At 48.2% G+C, this 18,892-nt stretch overlaps 1 protein-coding gene across 2 annotated transcripts in view; it reads left to right on the top strand.

Annotated features, from left to right (window-relative positions):
• The window catches only part of HTT (huntingtin), a 95,482-nt gene that overhangs the window by 35,250 nt on the left and 41,340 nt on the right, over nucleotides 1-18,892 (top strand). For both annotated transcript variants that reach the window (XM_087828440.1, XM_016195807.2), the window contains 14 exons: nucleotides 107-207; nucleotides 1,664-1,810; nucleotides 2,085-2,205; nucleotides 3,496-3,572; nucleotides 5,221-5,372; nucleotides 6,660-6,862; nucleotides 10,329-10,455; nucleotides 11,912-12,039; nucleotides 13,031-13,141; nucleotides 13,370-13,447; nucleotides 13,869-14,092; nucleotides 15,324-15,402; nucleotides 15,519-15,680; nucleotides 17,834-17,889. In XM_087828440.1, coding sequence (XP_087684566.1) covers nucleotides 107-207; nucleotides 1,664-1,810; nucleotides 2,085-2,205; nucleotides 3,496-3,572; nucleotides 5,221-5,372; nucleotides 6,660-6,862; nucleotides 10,329-10,455; nucleotides 11,912-12,039; nucleotides 13,031-13,141; nucleotides 13,370-13,447; nucleotides 13,869-14,092; nucleotides 15,324-15,402; nucleotides 15,519-15,680; nucleotides 17,834-17,889 — 1,766 coding nt within the window. The remainder of the gene's footprint in view (nucleotides 1-106; nucleotides 208-1,663; nucleotides 1,811-2,084; nucleotides 2,206-3,495; nucleotides 3,573-5,220; nucleotides 5,373-6,659; nucleotides 6,863-10,328; nucleotides 10,456-11,911; nucleotides 12,040-13,030; nucleotides 13,142-13,369; nucleotides 13,448-13,868; nucleotides 14,093-15,323; nucleotides 15,403-15,518; nucleotides 15,681-17,833; nucleotides 17,890-18,892) is intronic.

Genomic DNA, 18,892 nt, shown 5'->3' with positions numbered 1-18,892 from the left:
GTGTGAGCTTGAGGCTAGTGATCCTGAGTTCTTCCTCGCTGCATTCCCAAATAGCTTACCAAAAATTAGCTAAATACAGAGAATGTCTCTTTCTCTTCTCTGAAAGCTTTTGAAACTGCAAGAACGGGTGCTCAATAATGTGGTCATCCATTTGCTTGGGGATGAAGACCCCAGGGTGCGACACGTTGCTGCCTCTTCATTGATGAGGTATTTACGAAGTATCTTTTCTGTCACTTTTTTGGTTAAAGAACTAAATGTTATGAGAAGTGGAAGAGAGGGAAACATCCAGAGACTGTAGGGCAGTGCTCTTAAATCTGTTGAGGTCACTCCCAGCTACATCTAAACTGTCAAGAAGGAAGCGACTTGCTTCTATACGAGTCTGAAATGTGTGAAACACAACAAAACACTAACGTCCTGTTGTAAAAGCTGCACTCTCATTGTTGAATGTTGGGATGCAGGGAATGGCCCTGAACAGAAAGTAAAAGTCACCTTCACTGCTGCCTCTTGGGGGTAACATAACCACTACTAATGTTTGCTGCATCCTGTGCACGAGCTTCTCTGTCAGAGTGGGGACAGAGTGTACACACAGTTGGCAATCTAATAATTTCCTTTTAACGTGTTGTTAGCATCTTCCTGTCATCAAATGCTCTTCTAAAAGAGCAATTTTAATTAGTGCTGTTTTTTACTGTGTGGTTGTGATGAACTTATATAAATATTATTTGGTTGGATATTAAAGTTATCTTACTTTTTAATTTTTTTTTTTTTTTTTTTAGAGAGGGAGGAGGAGAGGGGAGGGGGGAGGGAGAGAGAGAGAGAGAAGGAGAGAGAGAGAGAGAGACATCGACATCAATTGGTTGCCTCCTGTACACACCCTGACCAGGGATTGAATGAGCAACCTGGGTATGTGCCCTGACTGGGAATGGAACCTGTGACCCTTTGGTGCCTGGGACAAGGCTCTGCTCCAACCCACTGAGCCATACCAGTCAGGGCTAAAGTTATCTTTGATTTAAATAGTCAACAATGATCCAGTCAACATTGTTGCCATAAATGTTTATGAATAATTTTTTTCCTTTAAATTAATTTTGGGAAGTTGAGTTACTAAGGCCAAGCTTTTTGATGTTTTTAAAATTTTTTTCTAATAGCTTTTTGAGGTATGATTTACATGCCTTAAAATGCATGCAAGGTAAGTGTACAATTAAATGATTTTTAGTACATTTACAGACTTGTGTAACCATTACCACAATCTAATTTTAGAACATCTCCGTCATCCCACTAACATCCCTTGTGCTGGTCTGCAAACTCCCAGTTCCCATCCGCTGCCCAGGCAGCCACGAACCTGCTTCCTGTCTCCAGAGATTCCCTTTTTCCAGACATGTTCTATAAATGGGATCATACAATAGATGGAGTTTTGCCCTGGCTTAATTCTATGACAGACAAAAAGAAAGTATGGCACCCAGTTATTTCAGAGTGGGTGTGTGGGTGAGTGGCCCTGTGATTGGAGACCCCACCCTAACGTGCATGAAGAAAGCCAGGCCTGGAAAAGGGAAGTGGTCTTCTGAGGGTAGACTGTGTTGGGGGCTTAACCACCTTGACAGAGAAGGGTGGAGAACCACAGGGGAGTTTCAGTGCTTTCTCAAGTAAACAAATCTTACTTTTGTTTTAGGCTAGTCCCAAAGCTGTTTTATAAATGTGACCAAGGACAGGCTGATCCAGTGGTGGCAGTGGCAAGGGACCAGAGCAGTGTTTACCTGAAACTTCTTATGCACGAGACGCAGCCTGCATCTCACTTCTCTGTCAGCACCATAACCAGGTACACAAACTGGGCCTGTTGGGAAATGCACCCTTTCATGCTTTAGGGCTTTCATCTAAAACAATATTCTAGGGGGAAAAACACACAAAACCAAACCTTTAGACGAGGGTGTTTGAGTAGATCATCTTCCTGTGATAGGATGTTTCTCTTTTTCAGCATTTAGCACCCACCTCTTTAAGTCATGCAGGATTGACACCATAAACTTTAATAGTTCAGTACAGGCCACATCCTGACACGTGTACTTTTCTGTGTGACTCTGATACTCTCTTATCAGAATATATAGAGGCTATAACTTACTGCCCAGCATCCCCGATGTCACCATGGAGAATAACCTCTCCAGAGTCATCGCAGCCGTGTCTCACCAGCTAATCACGTCCACCACTCGGGCGCTCACGGTAAGTCAGTCTCTTTTCATTGGTCGGCCTTAGTGAAATTACTTTTCACTAGTTCTTAAGGTCAGTTCTTAATGGTAAGATTATGTGTTAGACTCTTACTTGTGGGGCTAACTAAGACATTGTGCTTCTGTGAACAAAATCTTGTTGCCAGCAGGAATGTGAACAACTTTACTTTTTCTGATTGTGTAAGAAACAAGTGCTCATAAAAAAAAATCAGCCAATACAGGAAGACATGTAAGTCAAAATAAAAACTGCCATAATCTAAATTGGTATTAGGAGTTTAAACTGTCTCTCATATAACTGACTCAGCGACTTTGTAACATATACTAAGGGGTAAAACCCGGAAATGCCAACAAAGATTTTTGTGTAATGTAATTATTTTTATCATTTTTTATGATGCTGAAATTGGGAATGAACCATACTATCCAAGAACCCAAAAACCATTGAGTTCGGATTATGACTAACTTCAGTGTATGCGGTGGTGCATTTATGGTGCACGTATTAATAGGATGCTTGAAGAACTTCTAACAATATAGAGAGATGTAGCCTGAATTATGATTTTGAGTGGAAAAAGGCTCAGTACAAAACTGCATGGTGTGTAGTCAGACCTCGGTCACAAAGAACAACATTCACACACACACTTCTCACACTCAGGAGAGTGGCAGGGAGAAAGGCGCCAAAATTGATTTTTGGATGAATGATTTTTGTTTTCTTTTATGTTTTAAGATACTACAAATTTTCTAAAATGAACAAGTGTAACTTTTTATAATCAGAAAAGGTCAAAAGTCATGCTGATTTGCTGATCGGCAGGCCAGACCTTGTCACTTACTCTGAGGGGAGCAATGCTTCTGTGTCGAGGGAGCTCAGACAGCCAGGGTCAGGTGTCTCGATGAGCCTTTCAAACCTGAAGACTGTCTGGGCTCACTGTAGCTCGGTTTTCCTTTGATTTTTTTCACCATATTGTAAACACTTTTTATTAGTATTTACTGTGGCCTCCCTGTGTCAGGCACTATTGTAGGCTTGGGCTGTAAAGATAGGACCCTACCCTGTGGTTCTTGCCATCTGGTCGGGGGATGGACATTAACCAGCTGGGCAGAGCGGGAGGAGTGGGGGCGTTGTGGGCACGGGGAGAGGCGCAGGGCAATGACAGCTCTCGGCAGGACCTGCCCGGCGCTGGTCAGACATCCCAGTGTGAGACACGGGTCTCCACTGCTTGTGCTCCATGTAAGGAGGCGCAGTGTAATGAAGGCTTTTGGTGTCTGGGTGTGATTCCTCATCCTTCCTCTTTAGTTCGGATGCTGCGAAGCTTTGTGTCTTCTCTCAACTGCCTTCCCTGTCTGCACTTGGAGTCTGGGCTGGCATTGTGGGTAAGTGTTTTCTCCGTACGTGGTGTCTATGGTGACATGATGCAAACACTTACTGGGATCCTATTCCTCCTTTCTTATTAAGTCCTTTATCAACTTGACCTGTTGGAAAATTACCCCACGGATGCTTGTTTCTGTGCTTTAGTGGTGTGGGAACTGGTGGTAGGAGCCACTGGGAAATACTGAGCTGGTTGTAATTACTGGACATCAGATGCTCACTTTTCAGCGTTGTGGGAGACTCGTTTACAAGAATTCGCATATGTTGGCAAAGGGCTTCTTTTCATTCTCACCTGAGGATATGTTTTTATTGATTTTAGAGAGAAAGGGGGAGAGAGGGAAACATTGACTTGAAGAGAAACATCAACCGGTTGCCTCCTGTATGCATCCTGACTGGGATCAAACCCAAATCTAGGTATGTGCCCTGACTGGGAATCGAACCCGCCACCATTTGCTACACGGGGTGATGTTCCAACCAGCTGACCCACCTAGCCAGGGCAGAAAGATTTCAAATTCGCCTGCTTCTCTTCAGAATTATTCACTGTGTGTTAAACATTTAGAAATATTTCTTGTTTAAAATCAAATGTGACCTACACACTGAATTGTGATGAGCACAGGAGTGTGGCTTAGGAGCTGTTGTGTTGCCTCAGCAGCTTTTATTTAAAGTGATGTTCTGCCAGTGGATGGCCCCAGTAGCACCCGTGGAATAATTTCAAGTCTCCCACAGCATTAAGGAGTAAGTAAGCTTTTATTCCGTACACTGGCATGGTCACCATCGTGTGTGGAAGTAACCCTGCAGATTCATGTGTGTCAGCGCATGGCTGGGAAACATGGCTGACGTTGGCTGCACTCTCCCGTCTAGAGGGACGACTTCCTTTGTCAACAAATACCTACGGAGCAACTGCAGTTTCTCATCACATCTAGCACTTGACTTCTGAGCAACTTTGCACTGAGTAAAGTGTGCTAACTCAAAAGTTAAAGTTTAGCCCGGCCGGGCGTGGCTCAGCTGTTGAGCGTCGACCTGGGATCCGGAAGATCGTAGCTCGATGCCTGGTCAGGGCACATGCCTGGGTTGTGGGCTCGATCCCCAGTCGGAGGCGTGCGGGAGGCAGCCGGTCAATGATGACTCATCATTGATGTTTCTATCTCTCTTCCTCTCCCTTCCTCTCTCTGAATCAATAAAGACATGTTTAAGAAAAAAGAAGAAGTTAAAGTTAAAAAGTTATCAAAGTAAACAGTTGTAATACCTTTAATCAGACCAGTTACCAGATTTTATTTCTCAAATGATTTTTACGGAGCTGTGGTTTACAGGAAAGATGTTAGTTAATCGTAAAATCGCTTTATGAGCTGGTGTGAAATGTACAGTGATCTGCCTTCCTCTTGGTTCAGAGGGAAAGCGAGACTGGTTCAGTGTCATCCTGAACACTGAAAGGTCGCTGATTTGATTCTTGGTCAGGGCACATGCCTGGGTTGCGGGCTCAATCCCTGGTAGGGGGCGTGCAGGAGGCAGCTGATCGATGTTTCTCTCTCACATCAGTGTTTCTCTCTCTCTGCCTTCCTCGTTCTCTAAAAAAAATCTGCAAAAATATATATTTTTTTAAAAACTGCCTTAAAACTTTTTCTGCAATTTGACCTCACAAATGTCTGCCTCCAGGGTGCCCCCACTGAGCACCCTGGACGAGTCTAGGAAGAGCTGTACTGTCGGCATGGCCACGATGATCCTTACCCTGCTCTCGTCAGCTTGGTTCCCGTTGGATCTCTCAGCCCATCAGGATGCTTTGATCTTAGCCGGAAATTTGCTTGCAGGTTAGAGACCTCTGGTCTTAGCTTTTGCTTTTCTTTCAAGGGGCAGGGTAGTGAGCACTTGAGGGGGAAGTACTGTGAGGTCACTGCCAGTAACAGCTTATTCCCTATGTTGCCAACATCAGATGTGACCTTTGTGCGTGAATGTGGGCTGTGGGCAACTAGTGTGTGCAAAATGTTCTGATGGAGCCCTTTCCCAGTCTAGCTCCCCGACAGGTACAGGCAAGTGCATTTCTAATTTCAGTTTAGGGGGCACCTGGGGCCAGGCACTGTCTCAGCAGTAGGGTGGTAAGAAAGTGTGATGTGTGGGCTCCGTTCTCAAGTCGACAAGTGTAGATGAGGGGGGACACATGAAACTAGAGTGGCAGCACAGAGTGGCCATAATCGCTTTGGGGCTCAGGACAGGAAACAGAACTTACAGGCTTCAGGAAAGGGCACCTAACGGAGGGCATAGCATGTGCCAAGACCTGGAGACAGGAAAAATTATGTGACACCTGAGACCTGGAAGTCTGGGATGGAGAATGTGGCTCGGAGGCAGGAGGGGCCCATGGAAGTCAATGAGTGTGGGTGTTGCCAGCCTGCATTAGGAGGACTTGTTCCGCTTGCTGCGGGGGGGTTGTCGAGGAGCTTCATGAGAGGGACTGACAGCCAAGTTAGTACAGGGCTGGGCAGAAATAGGTTACTACTACTAGTAACAACAATTAACACAGTAATAGATAAATAAATGCAAGAATAAACTGTGTTCAAAAGTGGGTTTACAGCTGTGAGTACGTAAATCGTAGAGTTTATTCTTGTGTTATTTATTAATTATTGTATTAATAGTATTATTAGTAGTAGTAACCTACTTTTGCCCACCCCTGTATTTTAGAAATGTGGGTTGGAGAAGGTGGGAAGCTCAGGAGGTTCACATTGCAGTTAAGGGAGGAGACAGAGTCTGGACGAGACAGTGGTGTTGCAGGCGGGCAGGAGAGCAGGGCTGCTGTGGGAGGGGACGGGCGGAAAGTGGACGACGGGCAGAGCAGCAGGCCTGGGCCACCGCTCGGACTTCGCTTGTAAAGATCGAGACGGGCTCTGGGGCGACTGTCCCGTTCTGGGTGGTGTCTGATGGGGACAGGCATGGAAATTGGGAGCCTGGTTTTTAGGGACACTGTCCATTTCCTGTTGACTTTGAGATGTTAGTTACTGTCAGGTGGAGACCCCCATGTGGGTGGGTCTGAACGGCACGCTTCCGGAGCCACTTCCCTTGTGTGCGCTGCGGAGGAGTAGCTAACGCCTGTGCCCGTATCACAGCCAGTGCCCCCAGGTCTCTGAGGAGTTCGTTCACCGCTGACGACGAGGCCAGCCCGGCCACCGCCAAGCAGGAAGAGGCATGGCCAGCTCTGGGGGACCGGACCCTGGTGCCCATGGTGGAGCAGCTCTTCTCCCACCTGCTGAAGGTGATCAATGTCTGTGCCCACGTATTGGACGAGGTGGCTCCTGGGCCCGCAGTGAAGGTAACCTTGTGCGGGGGCCCCCGTTTCCATACAGAGCTACACGGGGCTCAAAGCATGCCTGTGTGTACTAAACCGCCTGTCCCCCTGCTCTCTTTTACTTAAGTGAACGAAGTTGCTTATGTTGTGATACTGAACTTAACACAAAGTGCGATCATCCCATCCGTAGCCCTTCGGTGTCGTCCTCAATCACTGTTCCCCCCTGAGGGCAAAGCTGGCTCTATTCTTCCGTTTTCCGCATTAGTAAGAAAGCCAGATTTGAGGTGCTGGCTTGTTCACTTGTCTGCTCTCCCCTGAGATTCTGGCAGACAGTTTTGCTTCTCTGTGAAGTATAGGCCAATGGCAAACTCTTTGCATAGTGGACTTAAGATAGATCAGTACCCTCATAATTACATCTGATTTTCCCTCTCTTGCCTGTCTTCTATCTCTCGAACAGGCTCGGATGACCTCAGGTTCTCCCTCACTACCAACTCCCCTGAATAGTCCTGTCTGTTGCTAACCCCCGAGGACTCCCCACTGCCCCTACATGAGCCCTCTGTGAGGCTCTGCCTGGCCTCTGTCCGTTCCCGGCCACCCAATCTCTAGCCTCTGCTGGTCTCATTTCTGCCATCACTTTCCCCAGCAGCTCCTCCTGCCCAGATCAGCCTCTGAATCTCATGGACACTTCTCGGGCCCTCTCATTTCCCCTCTGCCTCACTCAGCACCGCTCTCCTGTCCTGGAACATTGTCTCATGTTGGCTTCCAGATCAGCTTGTTTTTCCTGACCCTTGCTGTTCCTGGGTGCTTTCCAGGTTTGGTCTTTAGCCCACCGTGAATGCTTTCCAGACTTTGTCCTGCTTCATACTCTGGGGCAGTACCTTCTGGTGCAACTCTCTGTAACCATGGAAACGTGCCACATCTGTGTCAGGTGGGAGAGTAGCACCCACCTGTGGCTACTGCACACTTGACATGTAGGCACCGTGACTAAGGAACTGAACTTCCTTTGTTAATTACTATCTTTTTCAGGTACAGTTACATTCAGCATCATATTAGTCTCGGGTGCGCAGCACAGTGGATAGGCTTTCATACAGTTTATGAAGTGTTCCTCTGGATAAGTCTGGTACCCACCTGGCACCAAACTTAGTTATTGCAATATTATTGACTGTGTTCCCTGTGCTGTTTTTTACATCCCGTGACTGTTCTGTGATGACCAATGTGTACCTGTAATTCCTTCCCCATTTTCACCAATACCCACAATGCCCCCTCCCCTCTGGCAACCATCAGTCTGTTCTCTGTATCTCTGAGTCTGTTCTATTTTGTTCACTTGTTTTTTTAGATTCCACATATAAGTGAAATCACATGGCATTTGTCTGTCTGACTTATTTTACTTAGTATAATATTCTTTAGGTACATCCATGTTATTGTAAATGGTAAGATGTCATTTTTAATGGCTGAGTAATATTCCATTGTATATATGTACCACACCTTTAAAATGTATATATATATATTTTTATTAATTTTTAGAGAGAAAGTAAGGGAGAGGAACACAGAGAGAGAAACATCGATATGAGAGTAGAACGTCCATCAGCTGCCTCCACTCCCCCTACAGGGGATTGAGCCTACAACCGGGGCATGTGCCCTCACCTTGGAATTGAACTGGCGACCTTTCTGTGCATGGAACAAGGCCCAGCCAACTGAGCCATACCAGCCAGGCTGTCTCACAGCTTTTTATCCACTCATCTATGATGAGCACTTGGGCTGCTTATAAATCTTGGCTGCTGTACACAATGCTGCAAAGAACGTAGGGGTGTATGTGTCCTTACAAATTAGTGTTTTGGGTTTCTTCAGATATATACCCCGAAGTGGAATTGCTGGATCTTATGATAGTTTCATTTTTCATTTTTGGAGGCCCCTTCATACTGTTTTTACAGTGGCTGCACCAATTTACATTCCTATTAGCAGTGCATGAGGGTTACTGAACTTCCAATTTTGTGTGTCATTATGTTTAAATTTCAGTAGCCACATGTAGGTAGTGGCTCTGGTGCAGGACAGGATCACGCCAGGCAGTCAGGTCTGCTCTCTTGTCTTTACCATCTAAACATCAGAGGCCCTAGACCTGTCTTTGAAGCTGTCCTGTGGGTCAGCTGCCACTCAGCACTTCTGCGTGGGTGCTTCACAGACAGCTCAGGCATAGCCACACCTGCACTGCCAGCCTCCTGCTAGCCTGCACCTGCCCCATTCCTCTCACTTTGTATTTTATAAAGCTGGGAACGTGGGAGTCATCGCAACCCTTCATTCTCACCCCCAAGTCCTTGTTTTCCCTACTAAGTATCTTGCAAGGAACCATTTACATATATGTACATATATGTGTACATGTATCTATACACACATACACACCTGTACACATGCATATGCACCCAGATACACAGACACAGTTTTCTCTGTGTTCACTGCCACTGCTCTGGTCCACACGGAGGGAGTATCTCATCTGGACGACTGTAGTAGCCTGTTTTTCTGAAACAGCATTATTGACACGATACAGTTAGAGCACAGTTCATGCACCTACCACTCCCCACTTGACTACAGTTCACTTGTCTCAATGTGCCCACAGAATCGTTTGGGCACCACCACAGTCCATTTTGGAACCCAGAAAGGAACACTGTGCCCTTTAGCCGTCACCCCTCCACCCTCCTGAGTCCCCTGGCTCCAGACAGCCACTGGCCTTTCCGATTCTGTGGATGTGCCTGTTCTGCCATTGATGTAATTGGAGTCCTACACACAGTGTCTGGTGTGTCTGCCCCCCCCCAGTGTGTTCCCGGGACAGCCATCGGTGTGCTGCCCTCTACTCCTCCCTGCTGCTGCTTCATCCCTCCCAACTGCAGCCATTCCTCCACCACAGCTGCTTTGCAGGCCATGCTCTGACCTGCAAGGTGAGTTCTCTGAGGTCGCAAGTGAGTGACTAGTGGAGCTGGGGCCTAAAGTCCAGTCTCTGTCCCCTTCACTGTCATCTTCACTGTCATCTTCACTGTCCCCTGCTGGCTGCTTCCTGGCTGGCTGGGCGCTCTGCAGTCTGTGGACACTAGCTCGGCTACCTATTGGCTGTGACCTTGAATAGTCACTTCCTCTCTGAGCTGTTTCCTCATCTGGAAGGCGGAGCTTAAAACGAGGCTTCACGCCCTGTTTGGTGTCATGGCTCCCTGAGAACACTCTGGTTGCTACTCTTGGAGGTGATGTGCCTGGGGTTCCAGGGGCCCCTTCCATTTGGAACACCCCTAGTGCACCTGCAGGAAGTTCTGGTCAATATGCACCACATGCCGTTGTTGTGTGGTTGAATGAAGTACATGGTGTATGTTCTGTTCCTGAGCTCTGTAAGGGTGGACTCAGAAAATGAATTATATGGGTTGGTTCTTTTCATAAATGAATAAACTATGTGCCATAGATTCCAGCTTTCATGTTGGTTATACTCCCAGATTCTTGTTCTCTGTTCTAGGCAGCCCTGCCGTCCCTGACGAACCCCCCTTCTCTAAGTCCCATCCGACGGAAAGGGAAGGAGAAAGAACCAGGTGAACAGGCATCTGTGCCACTGAGCCCCAAGAAGGGAAGTGACGCCAGTCCAGGTACGAAGCGGGAGGTGACCGGGAGGGGGGAGTGTATCTGTATCACAGACATTTAGGACTTAACCTTACATTCTTGTCAAAGATAATGTAGCCCTGGCCAGCGTGGCTCAGTGGTTAGAGCTTCAGCCTGTGCATCAGAGGGTCTCAGGTTCCATTTCTGGTCCAGGGCATGTACCTGGGTTGTATAAAAAAAAAAAGAGAGAGATTGTAATAACTAGGTACTTTTTGAAATAAAATACACAGCACTGAAGCCAGAGAAATGGTTTCCCCAGGTGTGGTTTCAGATATTAAATACGAGTTGGTGAGTGTGTCTAGGCAACATTGGGTCTTAAGCATGTCTGAGTGCCACTTGCTCAAATGCAGTCACAGCAGTCTGCAGTGCCTGGGCCATTGCAAGGAGCCTTGCTGGCTGCCTCCTCCCTGTGCTGCCCCTTCTCACTGCAGAGCAGGGCAGGGATCCTGGTGTTCAGTGAGGGAGGGGGGGCACAGAGACCAAGGGGAGAGGTGATTCCCAGAGGGGAGAGTTCTGAAGTGGGAAATGGGAGATTTATAGTGGGGAGCACCCAGTGGGAGACAAAGAGGGGATACAATCTTCTGAGTGAGAAGAGCCTGGAAAATTCCCAGCCGCTTGGAGGGGCTGCTGCATCCCCTGCGGGTGAGTCAGAACCACAGGGGCCAGAAGTTCTGTGTGATTACAGCTACGGAGTCCATGCTCCAGGGGGACCAGGCCAAGCAGGTAACTGCCGGCTCCTGCACGGTGCATGGGCACAGCTGCGACCCCCCTGCCATCCATTCTGCTGGTAAAGCCCATACACACGTGCTTTCAAAGCTGCCGACAGCTCTGCAGGAAGGTCGCCAACCTGACGGCTTCAGACCTTCCCTCACCAGCAGAGTTGTCGCTGCCTGCTCACCTTCCTGATGAGTGGATGACTAAGGACTCAACGCCAGAGCTCTTTAGACCCGAGCACTTTTATGTAGTGCTTGGCGCTTGAGTGTTTGTGCCGCTGTAATGACTATGTGCGTCCCTTTTACAGTTGTCAGAGCGTGTTCGCGTGTCCCCCGTTGGGCGGCTGAGAGGGCCGGGACCTAACTTGACTGAAATAACCATCAGCTAACTTGGCCAGCGGGTCCTGCCACTGGCAGCCTTGGGCTCGGAGAGCGTGTGCGATTGGCTGCAGGCCATCGAATTAGCTGCTGCTCTGATTGGCAAACAGGCAACCAGACGAACTAAAGGAGCAATGGCGCACTGTGCTCCTCCTCTTCCACGTCATTGTTTGGGAGGCACTCGGTTCTACTTATGTTCATTAGTCAGCGTCTCGTTGCTTCTGACTGAAAGAGAAAAAGTTTGACTTTCATCCTACTGGAGTACTTTCTAAAATCGTTGCCACTAATCTGTTTTAAATTTAGCAGTTGATTACTTTTGATCTCAACCTTTTTGTGTGTGTGTGTTTTAAAGCCTCCCGACAATCAGATGCCTCAGGGCCTGTTACAGCAAATAAATCCTCATCAATGGGGAGTTTCTACCACCTTCCTTCGTACCTCAAGTTGCACGACGTCCTGAAAGCTACGCACGCCAACTACAAGGTACCACTGCTCCTGTGAGCGTGCACCTGCCCAAGTACTCCTGGGCCCTTGATGTTTTTCTCACTTTGGTAGCTTGTACACACGCAGGTTTATGAATGGCAGGTAGTTTCCTCCAAGTAGCCTTCAGCCTTGTTCGTGGCAGCTTCCAGCCCCCACCCCCTACCCCCCACCCCCCACTCCCGTCAGATGCCTGCTGGAGGTGGACCCTTTCATTCCCAGGCCTGCGGTGCCCTCACTCCTGGAGTTGGCCTCCTTCTGGGCCTGCTGATGACACCCTCAGGGAGACATGAGGGATCACAGGGTCAGGCCCACTTACGCCTTCATCCTGTGTCTCTTACCTGCTCTCCTCTTTTCACTGTGGGTGGTCAGAGTTTATTTCACTGAGCTACTTTCTACTTACTGTGGCACTTGTGCAGAGTTTTTCCAGTTTTTATTTTCATGATCTGTCTCTTCCCCTTGACCTTGTTCTTACATATTACATCTTGGGACCTGATGCACTCTTTCGGCTTTTTAAATGGGGAATTGCTGCCTAATTTAATTAAGCTGAGGCCTTTACAATCTTAATACTTCTTAAGACTAATTTAATATTTGTTGTAGCCAGACTGAAAGGCTGGTTCTGAACTTGATAATGATTTTCCACAGGCATCCTAATGTATATGGAACAAAAAGTATATTTTTTGATGTGCTGCTTGTCAGATACTGGTTATGCTGGACTGTTAACATTTTTTCCATTTTAACAGAAGATTAGGATTGTTTCTGTCAGTAGAGTCAATGTAAGTAGGAAAATGTCTTTGAAAGAAAATAGTTTTCCTACAGCTACTAGAAGAGTAATTTCCAAGGCATTTTCCAGTGCTGAAAAAAAGACAAGAACATTCCAGATGGCGAGGGAATGGGGCTCTGCGTCCCACTGCTGCAGACAGCACGCCCTCGTTTTAGACAGCCAGGTGGGACGGCGCAGTAACCAGGTGTTTTCTTCCTTCGCCCTCCCAAGGTCACCTTGGACCTTCAGAACAGCACAGAGAAGTTTGGGGGGTTCCTGCGCTCAGCCTTGGACGTTCTCTCTCAGATTCTGGAGTTGGCAACGCTGCAGGACATCGGGAAGGTTCGAGTTTCACTTCTCATTGCACTTTAGCTTCCACACCTGCCAGGTAGCCTCTGGGCCGAGCGCCTCTGCAGTGGTGCCTGGGAGGCAGTAGCTGTCTGTCGGCGTTTGTTCAGTGGGAGTAGGTGTTCTGGTGGAAGTTAGTGTAGGAGAACGTGCAGTCTAGAGCCACGGCCGGAGTGAGTCACCCTCAGTCACTTCCTCCTGCATCTCTGCTTCCTCCCACAGTGCGTGGAGGAGATCCTAGGGTACCTGAAGTCCTGCTTCAGCCGGGAACCAATGATGGCAACTGTGTGCGTCCAGCAGGTGAGAAAGTAGTTTCCTGTCCTTTCTGTTTCCCCCTTCATTCTGGGCACAGTGATCTGATGGTACTTGTCACTTAGCAGGTGGTGGTGGCCTGGCGGAGGAGGCCTGTCCCCAGGGGTGCAGGGCTCTTGAAGCTGTGCTGCGCCCTAGTCACGTAGCTGTCCCATGTCCCTGCAGGTGTTAGCGTGCCCCGTCTCATTTAGAGCCATAGAGCAACCCAAAACTACTAGGGTTATTTAAGGTGAAAACAGCACCTCTCAGCAGAGCAGCCAGTCTCACGGGTGTGAATAGCGACTTGCAACGGGAATTCTGTGCCTGCGTTTTCTCATCCTCCTAGTCATCTTTGATGGTTTCGTGTGGGGGGGTGTATTGCTCGTGCTGCCTTGAGTGACATGGTGGTGACTCCCTTCTTTCTCTCTAGCTGTTGAAGACTCTCTTTGGGACAAACTTGGCCTCCCAGTTTGATGGCTTGTCGTCCAACCCCAGCAAGTCTCAAGGCCGAGCCCAGCGCCTCGGCTCGTCCAGCATGAGACCAGGCCTGTACCACTACTGCTTCATGGCTCCGTACACCCACTTCACCCAGGCCCTGGCCGACGCCAGCCTGCGGAACATGGTGCAGGCAGAGCAGGACCACGACACCTCGGGGTAACTGCCTGTCCTGCCGGGCACTGTCAAGAATGGTCTGTGGTGGAAACACGAAAGAGCGAGCAGGGACAAATTGGTGAAAACTAAAAAGATAGTAGCCAACATCTTCTAAGGGTTTGCTGTGTTCAGAGAACTCTAGAAAATGTGGTTGCTACAGAGATGCTGCAGGCAGGCCCTGCCCTGCCTCACAGAGCGTGCAGTCCAGTAAGTGAGGGGGGTTGGAGTTGTGCCGTCTCAGAGGGGTGAGGCCAGAGGACCAGGAGGACTGAGCAGCCAGTGTCCCTGCAGCATTGTCCTCGAGCCAGACTGTGACATGCAGTTGTCTCATATGGAAGGTGCTTTATTATCTCCCAGTGCCTGCCTTGCATTGTCCTGAGAGTCAGGGCTGTGTGTTGGGGACACTTTTTGGGTCTACAGCGAAGGTGAAAGGACACTTCCCTTGTGGTGCGGCAGTGCAGTGTGCAGAGGTATTTGAAGGTCATAGGAGAGTTGGGTGATATTTGTGTTTTGTCTTTATGGCTGAAATCTCTTTTCACTTAAATTTATGGTTGTGTTTATAATGCCTGAAATACAGTGGTAGTTTCTTAAATGACATAGTCAAGAGCTGACATTTGAATTACTACTCTGTGTAAAAACCTCAGGTGCCTTGCTTTCCCTTTATAGATAGAGTGAGAAACTGGCTCCAGGTAAAATGCTAGAGTCAGCACCAAGGGGACTGCCATGGTTGAGCTTTACAAAGTAGGGCCTACTCACTGTATATCCAAGTTCAAGAGCAGCTCTTCAAACACTAATAACATGGGTATAAGTAAAAACAGCAAGTGTGTGTAAGTGTGTGTACCATTGTCCTTTCGTATGTATTTGTTACAAAGAGAAGAGTGTAACTGATGTAAATACTTAAACAAAAGTTTTTTCCAAGAAAATGAGCTGGTATCTTCTAAATCCCTGAATCTTTCAATGACCGTCACCTTTCCAGCCCCACTGCTGTCGGGGCTGTGTAGGCCGTGTCCTCACACAGCAGAAGCTCTGTCACCTGCTGCAGGTGATCAGACCTGAGAGCTGTCAGCTGTGACTCAGATTAGTCTAATTGTGTTCATTAAAAGAAGAGCGTAATTGAAGGTTCTCTCTGACTTTGCAGTGGTGTTATGCATGAGTGTGTGTGAGTTTGTGAGAGTGACCTGGGGTTTGCAGAGTAGTGAAGAGCATTCCTCCCTCACCTTTCTCCTACCGGCAGGTGGTTCGATGTACTCCAGAAAGTGTCCACCCAGTTGAAGACAAACCTCACAAGTGTCACAAAGAACCGTGCAGACAAGGTAAGCAGGAGTTGGCAGGTGAACACTGGAGGGAAAACCGGCTTGCCTCCGTCCAGGTGTTGCTGAAGCTGTTTAGCTGAAGACTCGCTCATGGATTCTCTCTGTTGTTTTCATAGAATGCTATTCACAATCACATCCGCCTGTTCGAGCCTCTGGTCATAAAGGCACTGAAGCAGTACACGACCACCACGTCTGTGCAGCTGCAGAAGCAGGTCTTGGATTTGTTGGCTCAGTTGGTTCAGCTGCGGGTCAACTACTGTCTCCTGGATTCAGATCAGGTTTGTCACTTTTGTCGTTCACCTATGTGTCTGTTCATAATTTAGTAAAGACCATCTCAGAAAGACACCGAAACTACCCACCTTAAAGGAATGTGCCATTTGTTTTTCCCCCGCCAGTCTCTGTGGCTTACGGGTTTATTTCACGATGGGTCACGCAGAGGGCCTGGTGTGTACCCGCCTCAGCAGCATCCACCTCCTCACCCCAGGCTCTGCCCTCTGTTCGGATCTGTTAGGGTCCCCGTTGACCCCTGTTCACATTTGCCGTAGGTTCTTCCTGTCCGCGCACCCTCCCCCATACCAAGATAAGTGTTTTGTTTGGGGGACATTTTTGTAGAATACAGAGAGTTACTATAAACAGATGATCATTTATCACGTCCAGTTTCAAGTCATGTGCATTGAGCTCGCCACTAACAAGAAATGTGCCCAAAGGAGAGTCAGTGATCCCTTGCCCTGGTCCCCTCGGTTCGCCATCTCCCTCACTCCTACCAGGTAGGGCTCGGCCACTGGGCCTTCCTCACAAGGTATTGTGGGGATGTGACTCTGGCTAGTTGTGTCATTTCCTGCTGCACATTTTTCTTAAACCAAGATTCATACCAGTAAATTCACTGCAGATACAGGTGCCTTCAGGTTATCAAACGTGGCTGTCATTGTGGGGCTATGATCTTAGCTACTTTCCTAAGTGAGGTAGGACTTTTTTGACTTAGAAATACTCTAATTCTCTGCCTAGACATAGATCCTCATCAGCACCAACACTTGCCTTAATGGGTCTGTTTCTTTGGAAGAAACGAGGAAGCTGGGCCCAGGTGCTGCCTTCCCCAGAGCCAGTTGGGGGCCGTCACCTGGTGCAGGGCTGCGGGGGGCCTCACATCGCCGGCCGGCCTGTTTACTCGTCTTTCTCCTGCTCCAGTTACCAGAATTCATTTGAAAGCACCCTTTCCTTCTTTGTAGAAGATACTTTTTGGGGATTGGTTGGGGCTGTCACTCACTTTTCTCTCCTGGGGGAGAAGGCCTCATCTGGAGCGGCGGGCTGGGCGGCCGAGCCTTGAGGGTGGAGGAGGGCTCTAGGGCTTCCTGGGGAGAAGCCTGGGGCCCACAGCCAGTGCCACCTGAGGGGAAACCATAGCCCTTGATCCGATCCAGTCCAGTGAGGACATGGCAGAGCCACTCTCCTCCTGGTCTCACACTCTATCAGGTCTGACTTTTCATAGCCAGAACCGAGGCCCTTGCATTACAGGCTGGTATCGTGGGGCTCTCTAGTAGACAAGGTGTGAACGATGCTCACGCTCTTGTAGACCTGGCAGGTAGACGACTTCTATCAAATGCTTCCTGTGGTTGTCCTACATAGAGCCTGTTTAGAGACGGAACACTTTGTGTTGTTGCTTCTGTCTTTCTAAAACCTCCATTCGATACTTAAACCTTGTTCAAGGATAGCCTGAGAATCTTCCAGGCCGTGCTTCTTGGCCAGCATGCTGAGCTCATCTGCAGCCTGTGCTTCCTCTGGGCCCTGACATGTTCTGCCTCAGCCAGCACATCTACATCCCCACCACCCTGATTTGGTAGCGTTAGTGTTGTTGCCATGAGCACTCCCCGCTCACGTTGGTTATCATATGCTCTATCACTCAGGCCCTGGCCCCCCAGTTCTTAGGATTCAGTACAATGACAGTTTTTCTGAACAGGATGGAAACTAGAGCGGGCAGGCCATTGAGCTCAAGTCAGGTGATTTATTGAGCACCTGCTGTGCGCGAGAGTCACACACGGCAGAGGAGGAAGCTGCAGATGCGGGGGCTCCGTGTTCAGGCTGGGGAGAATTGACAGTGCTTGGAGTGGAGTCGGACGCACCGTTGGCCCAACATGGGCCTGATGCACTGCATCTGCTCCTAGGCCACCCCACGCCTCCCAGCACCCCCGGTGTACAGCTACTGGAGCTGAACAGATATGTCCTTGGCTGTATCTTGGGTCCTCCTGGCGTCTCCTGGAGCTTACTACTTGTTCTCCCAACGAGGTCTCACCTCAGTGCTCAGGGAATGTGCATAAAGGGGTTTCTAGAAGTGTCCTGAAGTCCAGTTTGATAGCCAAATACGTTTGAGTTCTTGTACAGAGAGGAGCCTCGTCTGCATATTTTTGTGGTTGATGTGGTTTCTTTCCTGCTGCAGGTGTTTATTGGGTTCGTGCTGAAACAGTTTGAATATATTGAAGTGGGCCAGTTCAGGTAATGGCGCTTTGTTATTTTACGTTTCTTGTCCTTGTTACATGAGCACATGCAATTTTAGATTGTTAACACGAATGTACTTTAAAGGATTGTTATGCATTTATTAAAAAATGTTTTTATTGGTTTTAGAGAGAGAGAAAGGGAGAGGGGAAAGGTAGAAACATCAATGATGAGAGTCATTGATTGTCTGCCTCCTGCACACCCCCCACCGGGGATCGAGCCCCCCCCCAACCTGGGCATGTGCCCTGACCAGGAATCAAACCTCAATCTCCTGGATCCTAGGTCGATGCTCAACCGCTGAGCCACCCCAGCCGGGGCAGATTGTTAGGCATTTTTGCTAGTTTTTTGGGGTTTTTTTAATGGAAATCTGACTAATATGCTGTGGATTTTTGTTTCTCTTAAAAATGAAGTAGCTGAAGACTTTTTTAGAAGCTGGTCTACATCTAGTAATCACAGATGCTGTCAGTTTTCATTTCACATTTCAAAGCATTTATGATACTTGATTGCTAAATGAAATATCTAGTATAGTATAACACAAAACGTTTTTAGATATGAGTGATTTTAGTAAAGGTAGTTATTGTGCATTTACGTCAATTACAGCTTTCCTTGCTAGTTGGGAGGTTTAACACTTCCTCCTATGCAGCTGTGGTTATAATTATTGAAAGTTAAAGTTCTTTCAATTCTCACCTCTGAAGATATGTTTTTATTGATTTTGGAGAGAGAGGAAGGGAAAGAAAGAGAGAAACATCAATATGAGAGGGAAACATCCATCGGTTGCCTCCCGTACACACCCTGGTAGGGGATCCAACCCACAACCTAGGTATGTGCCCTGACTGGGAATTGAGCCCATAACCTTTTGGTGTATGAGATGACTCTCCAAGCAACTGAGCCACTGGGCGGGGGCCAGGATTCCTGAGTTTCTCAACTGCTCAATCAGCTGTTAGGGGAACAGTGCAGAGGAAAGCATTTTAAGAATCCTGGGGGCTAGAGGCCCCATTTCTCA

The sequence above is a fragment of the Miniopterus natalensis genome, chromosome 1, assembly GCF_054644295.1.
Source record: "Miniopterus natalensis isolate mMinNat1 chromosome 1, mMinNat1.hap1, whole genome shotgun sequence".
NCBI lineage: Eukaryota > Metazoa > Chordata > Mammalia > Chiroptera > Miniopteridae > Miniopterus > Miniopterus natalensis.
Note: the sequence above shows the minus strand (reverse complement) of the source record. Positions and strands in the feature narration are given on the sequence as shown.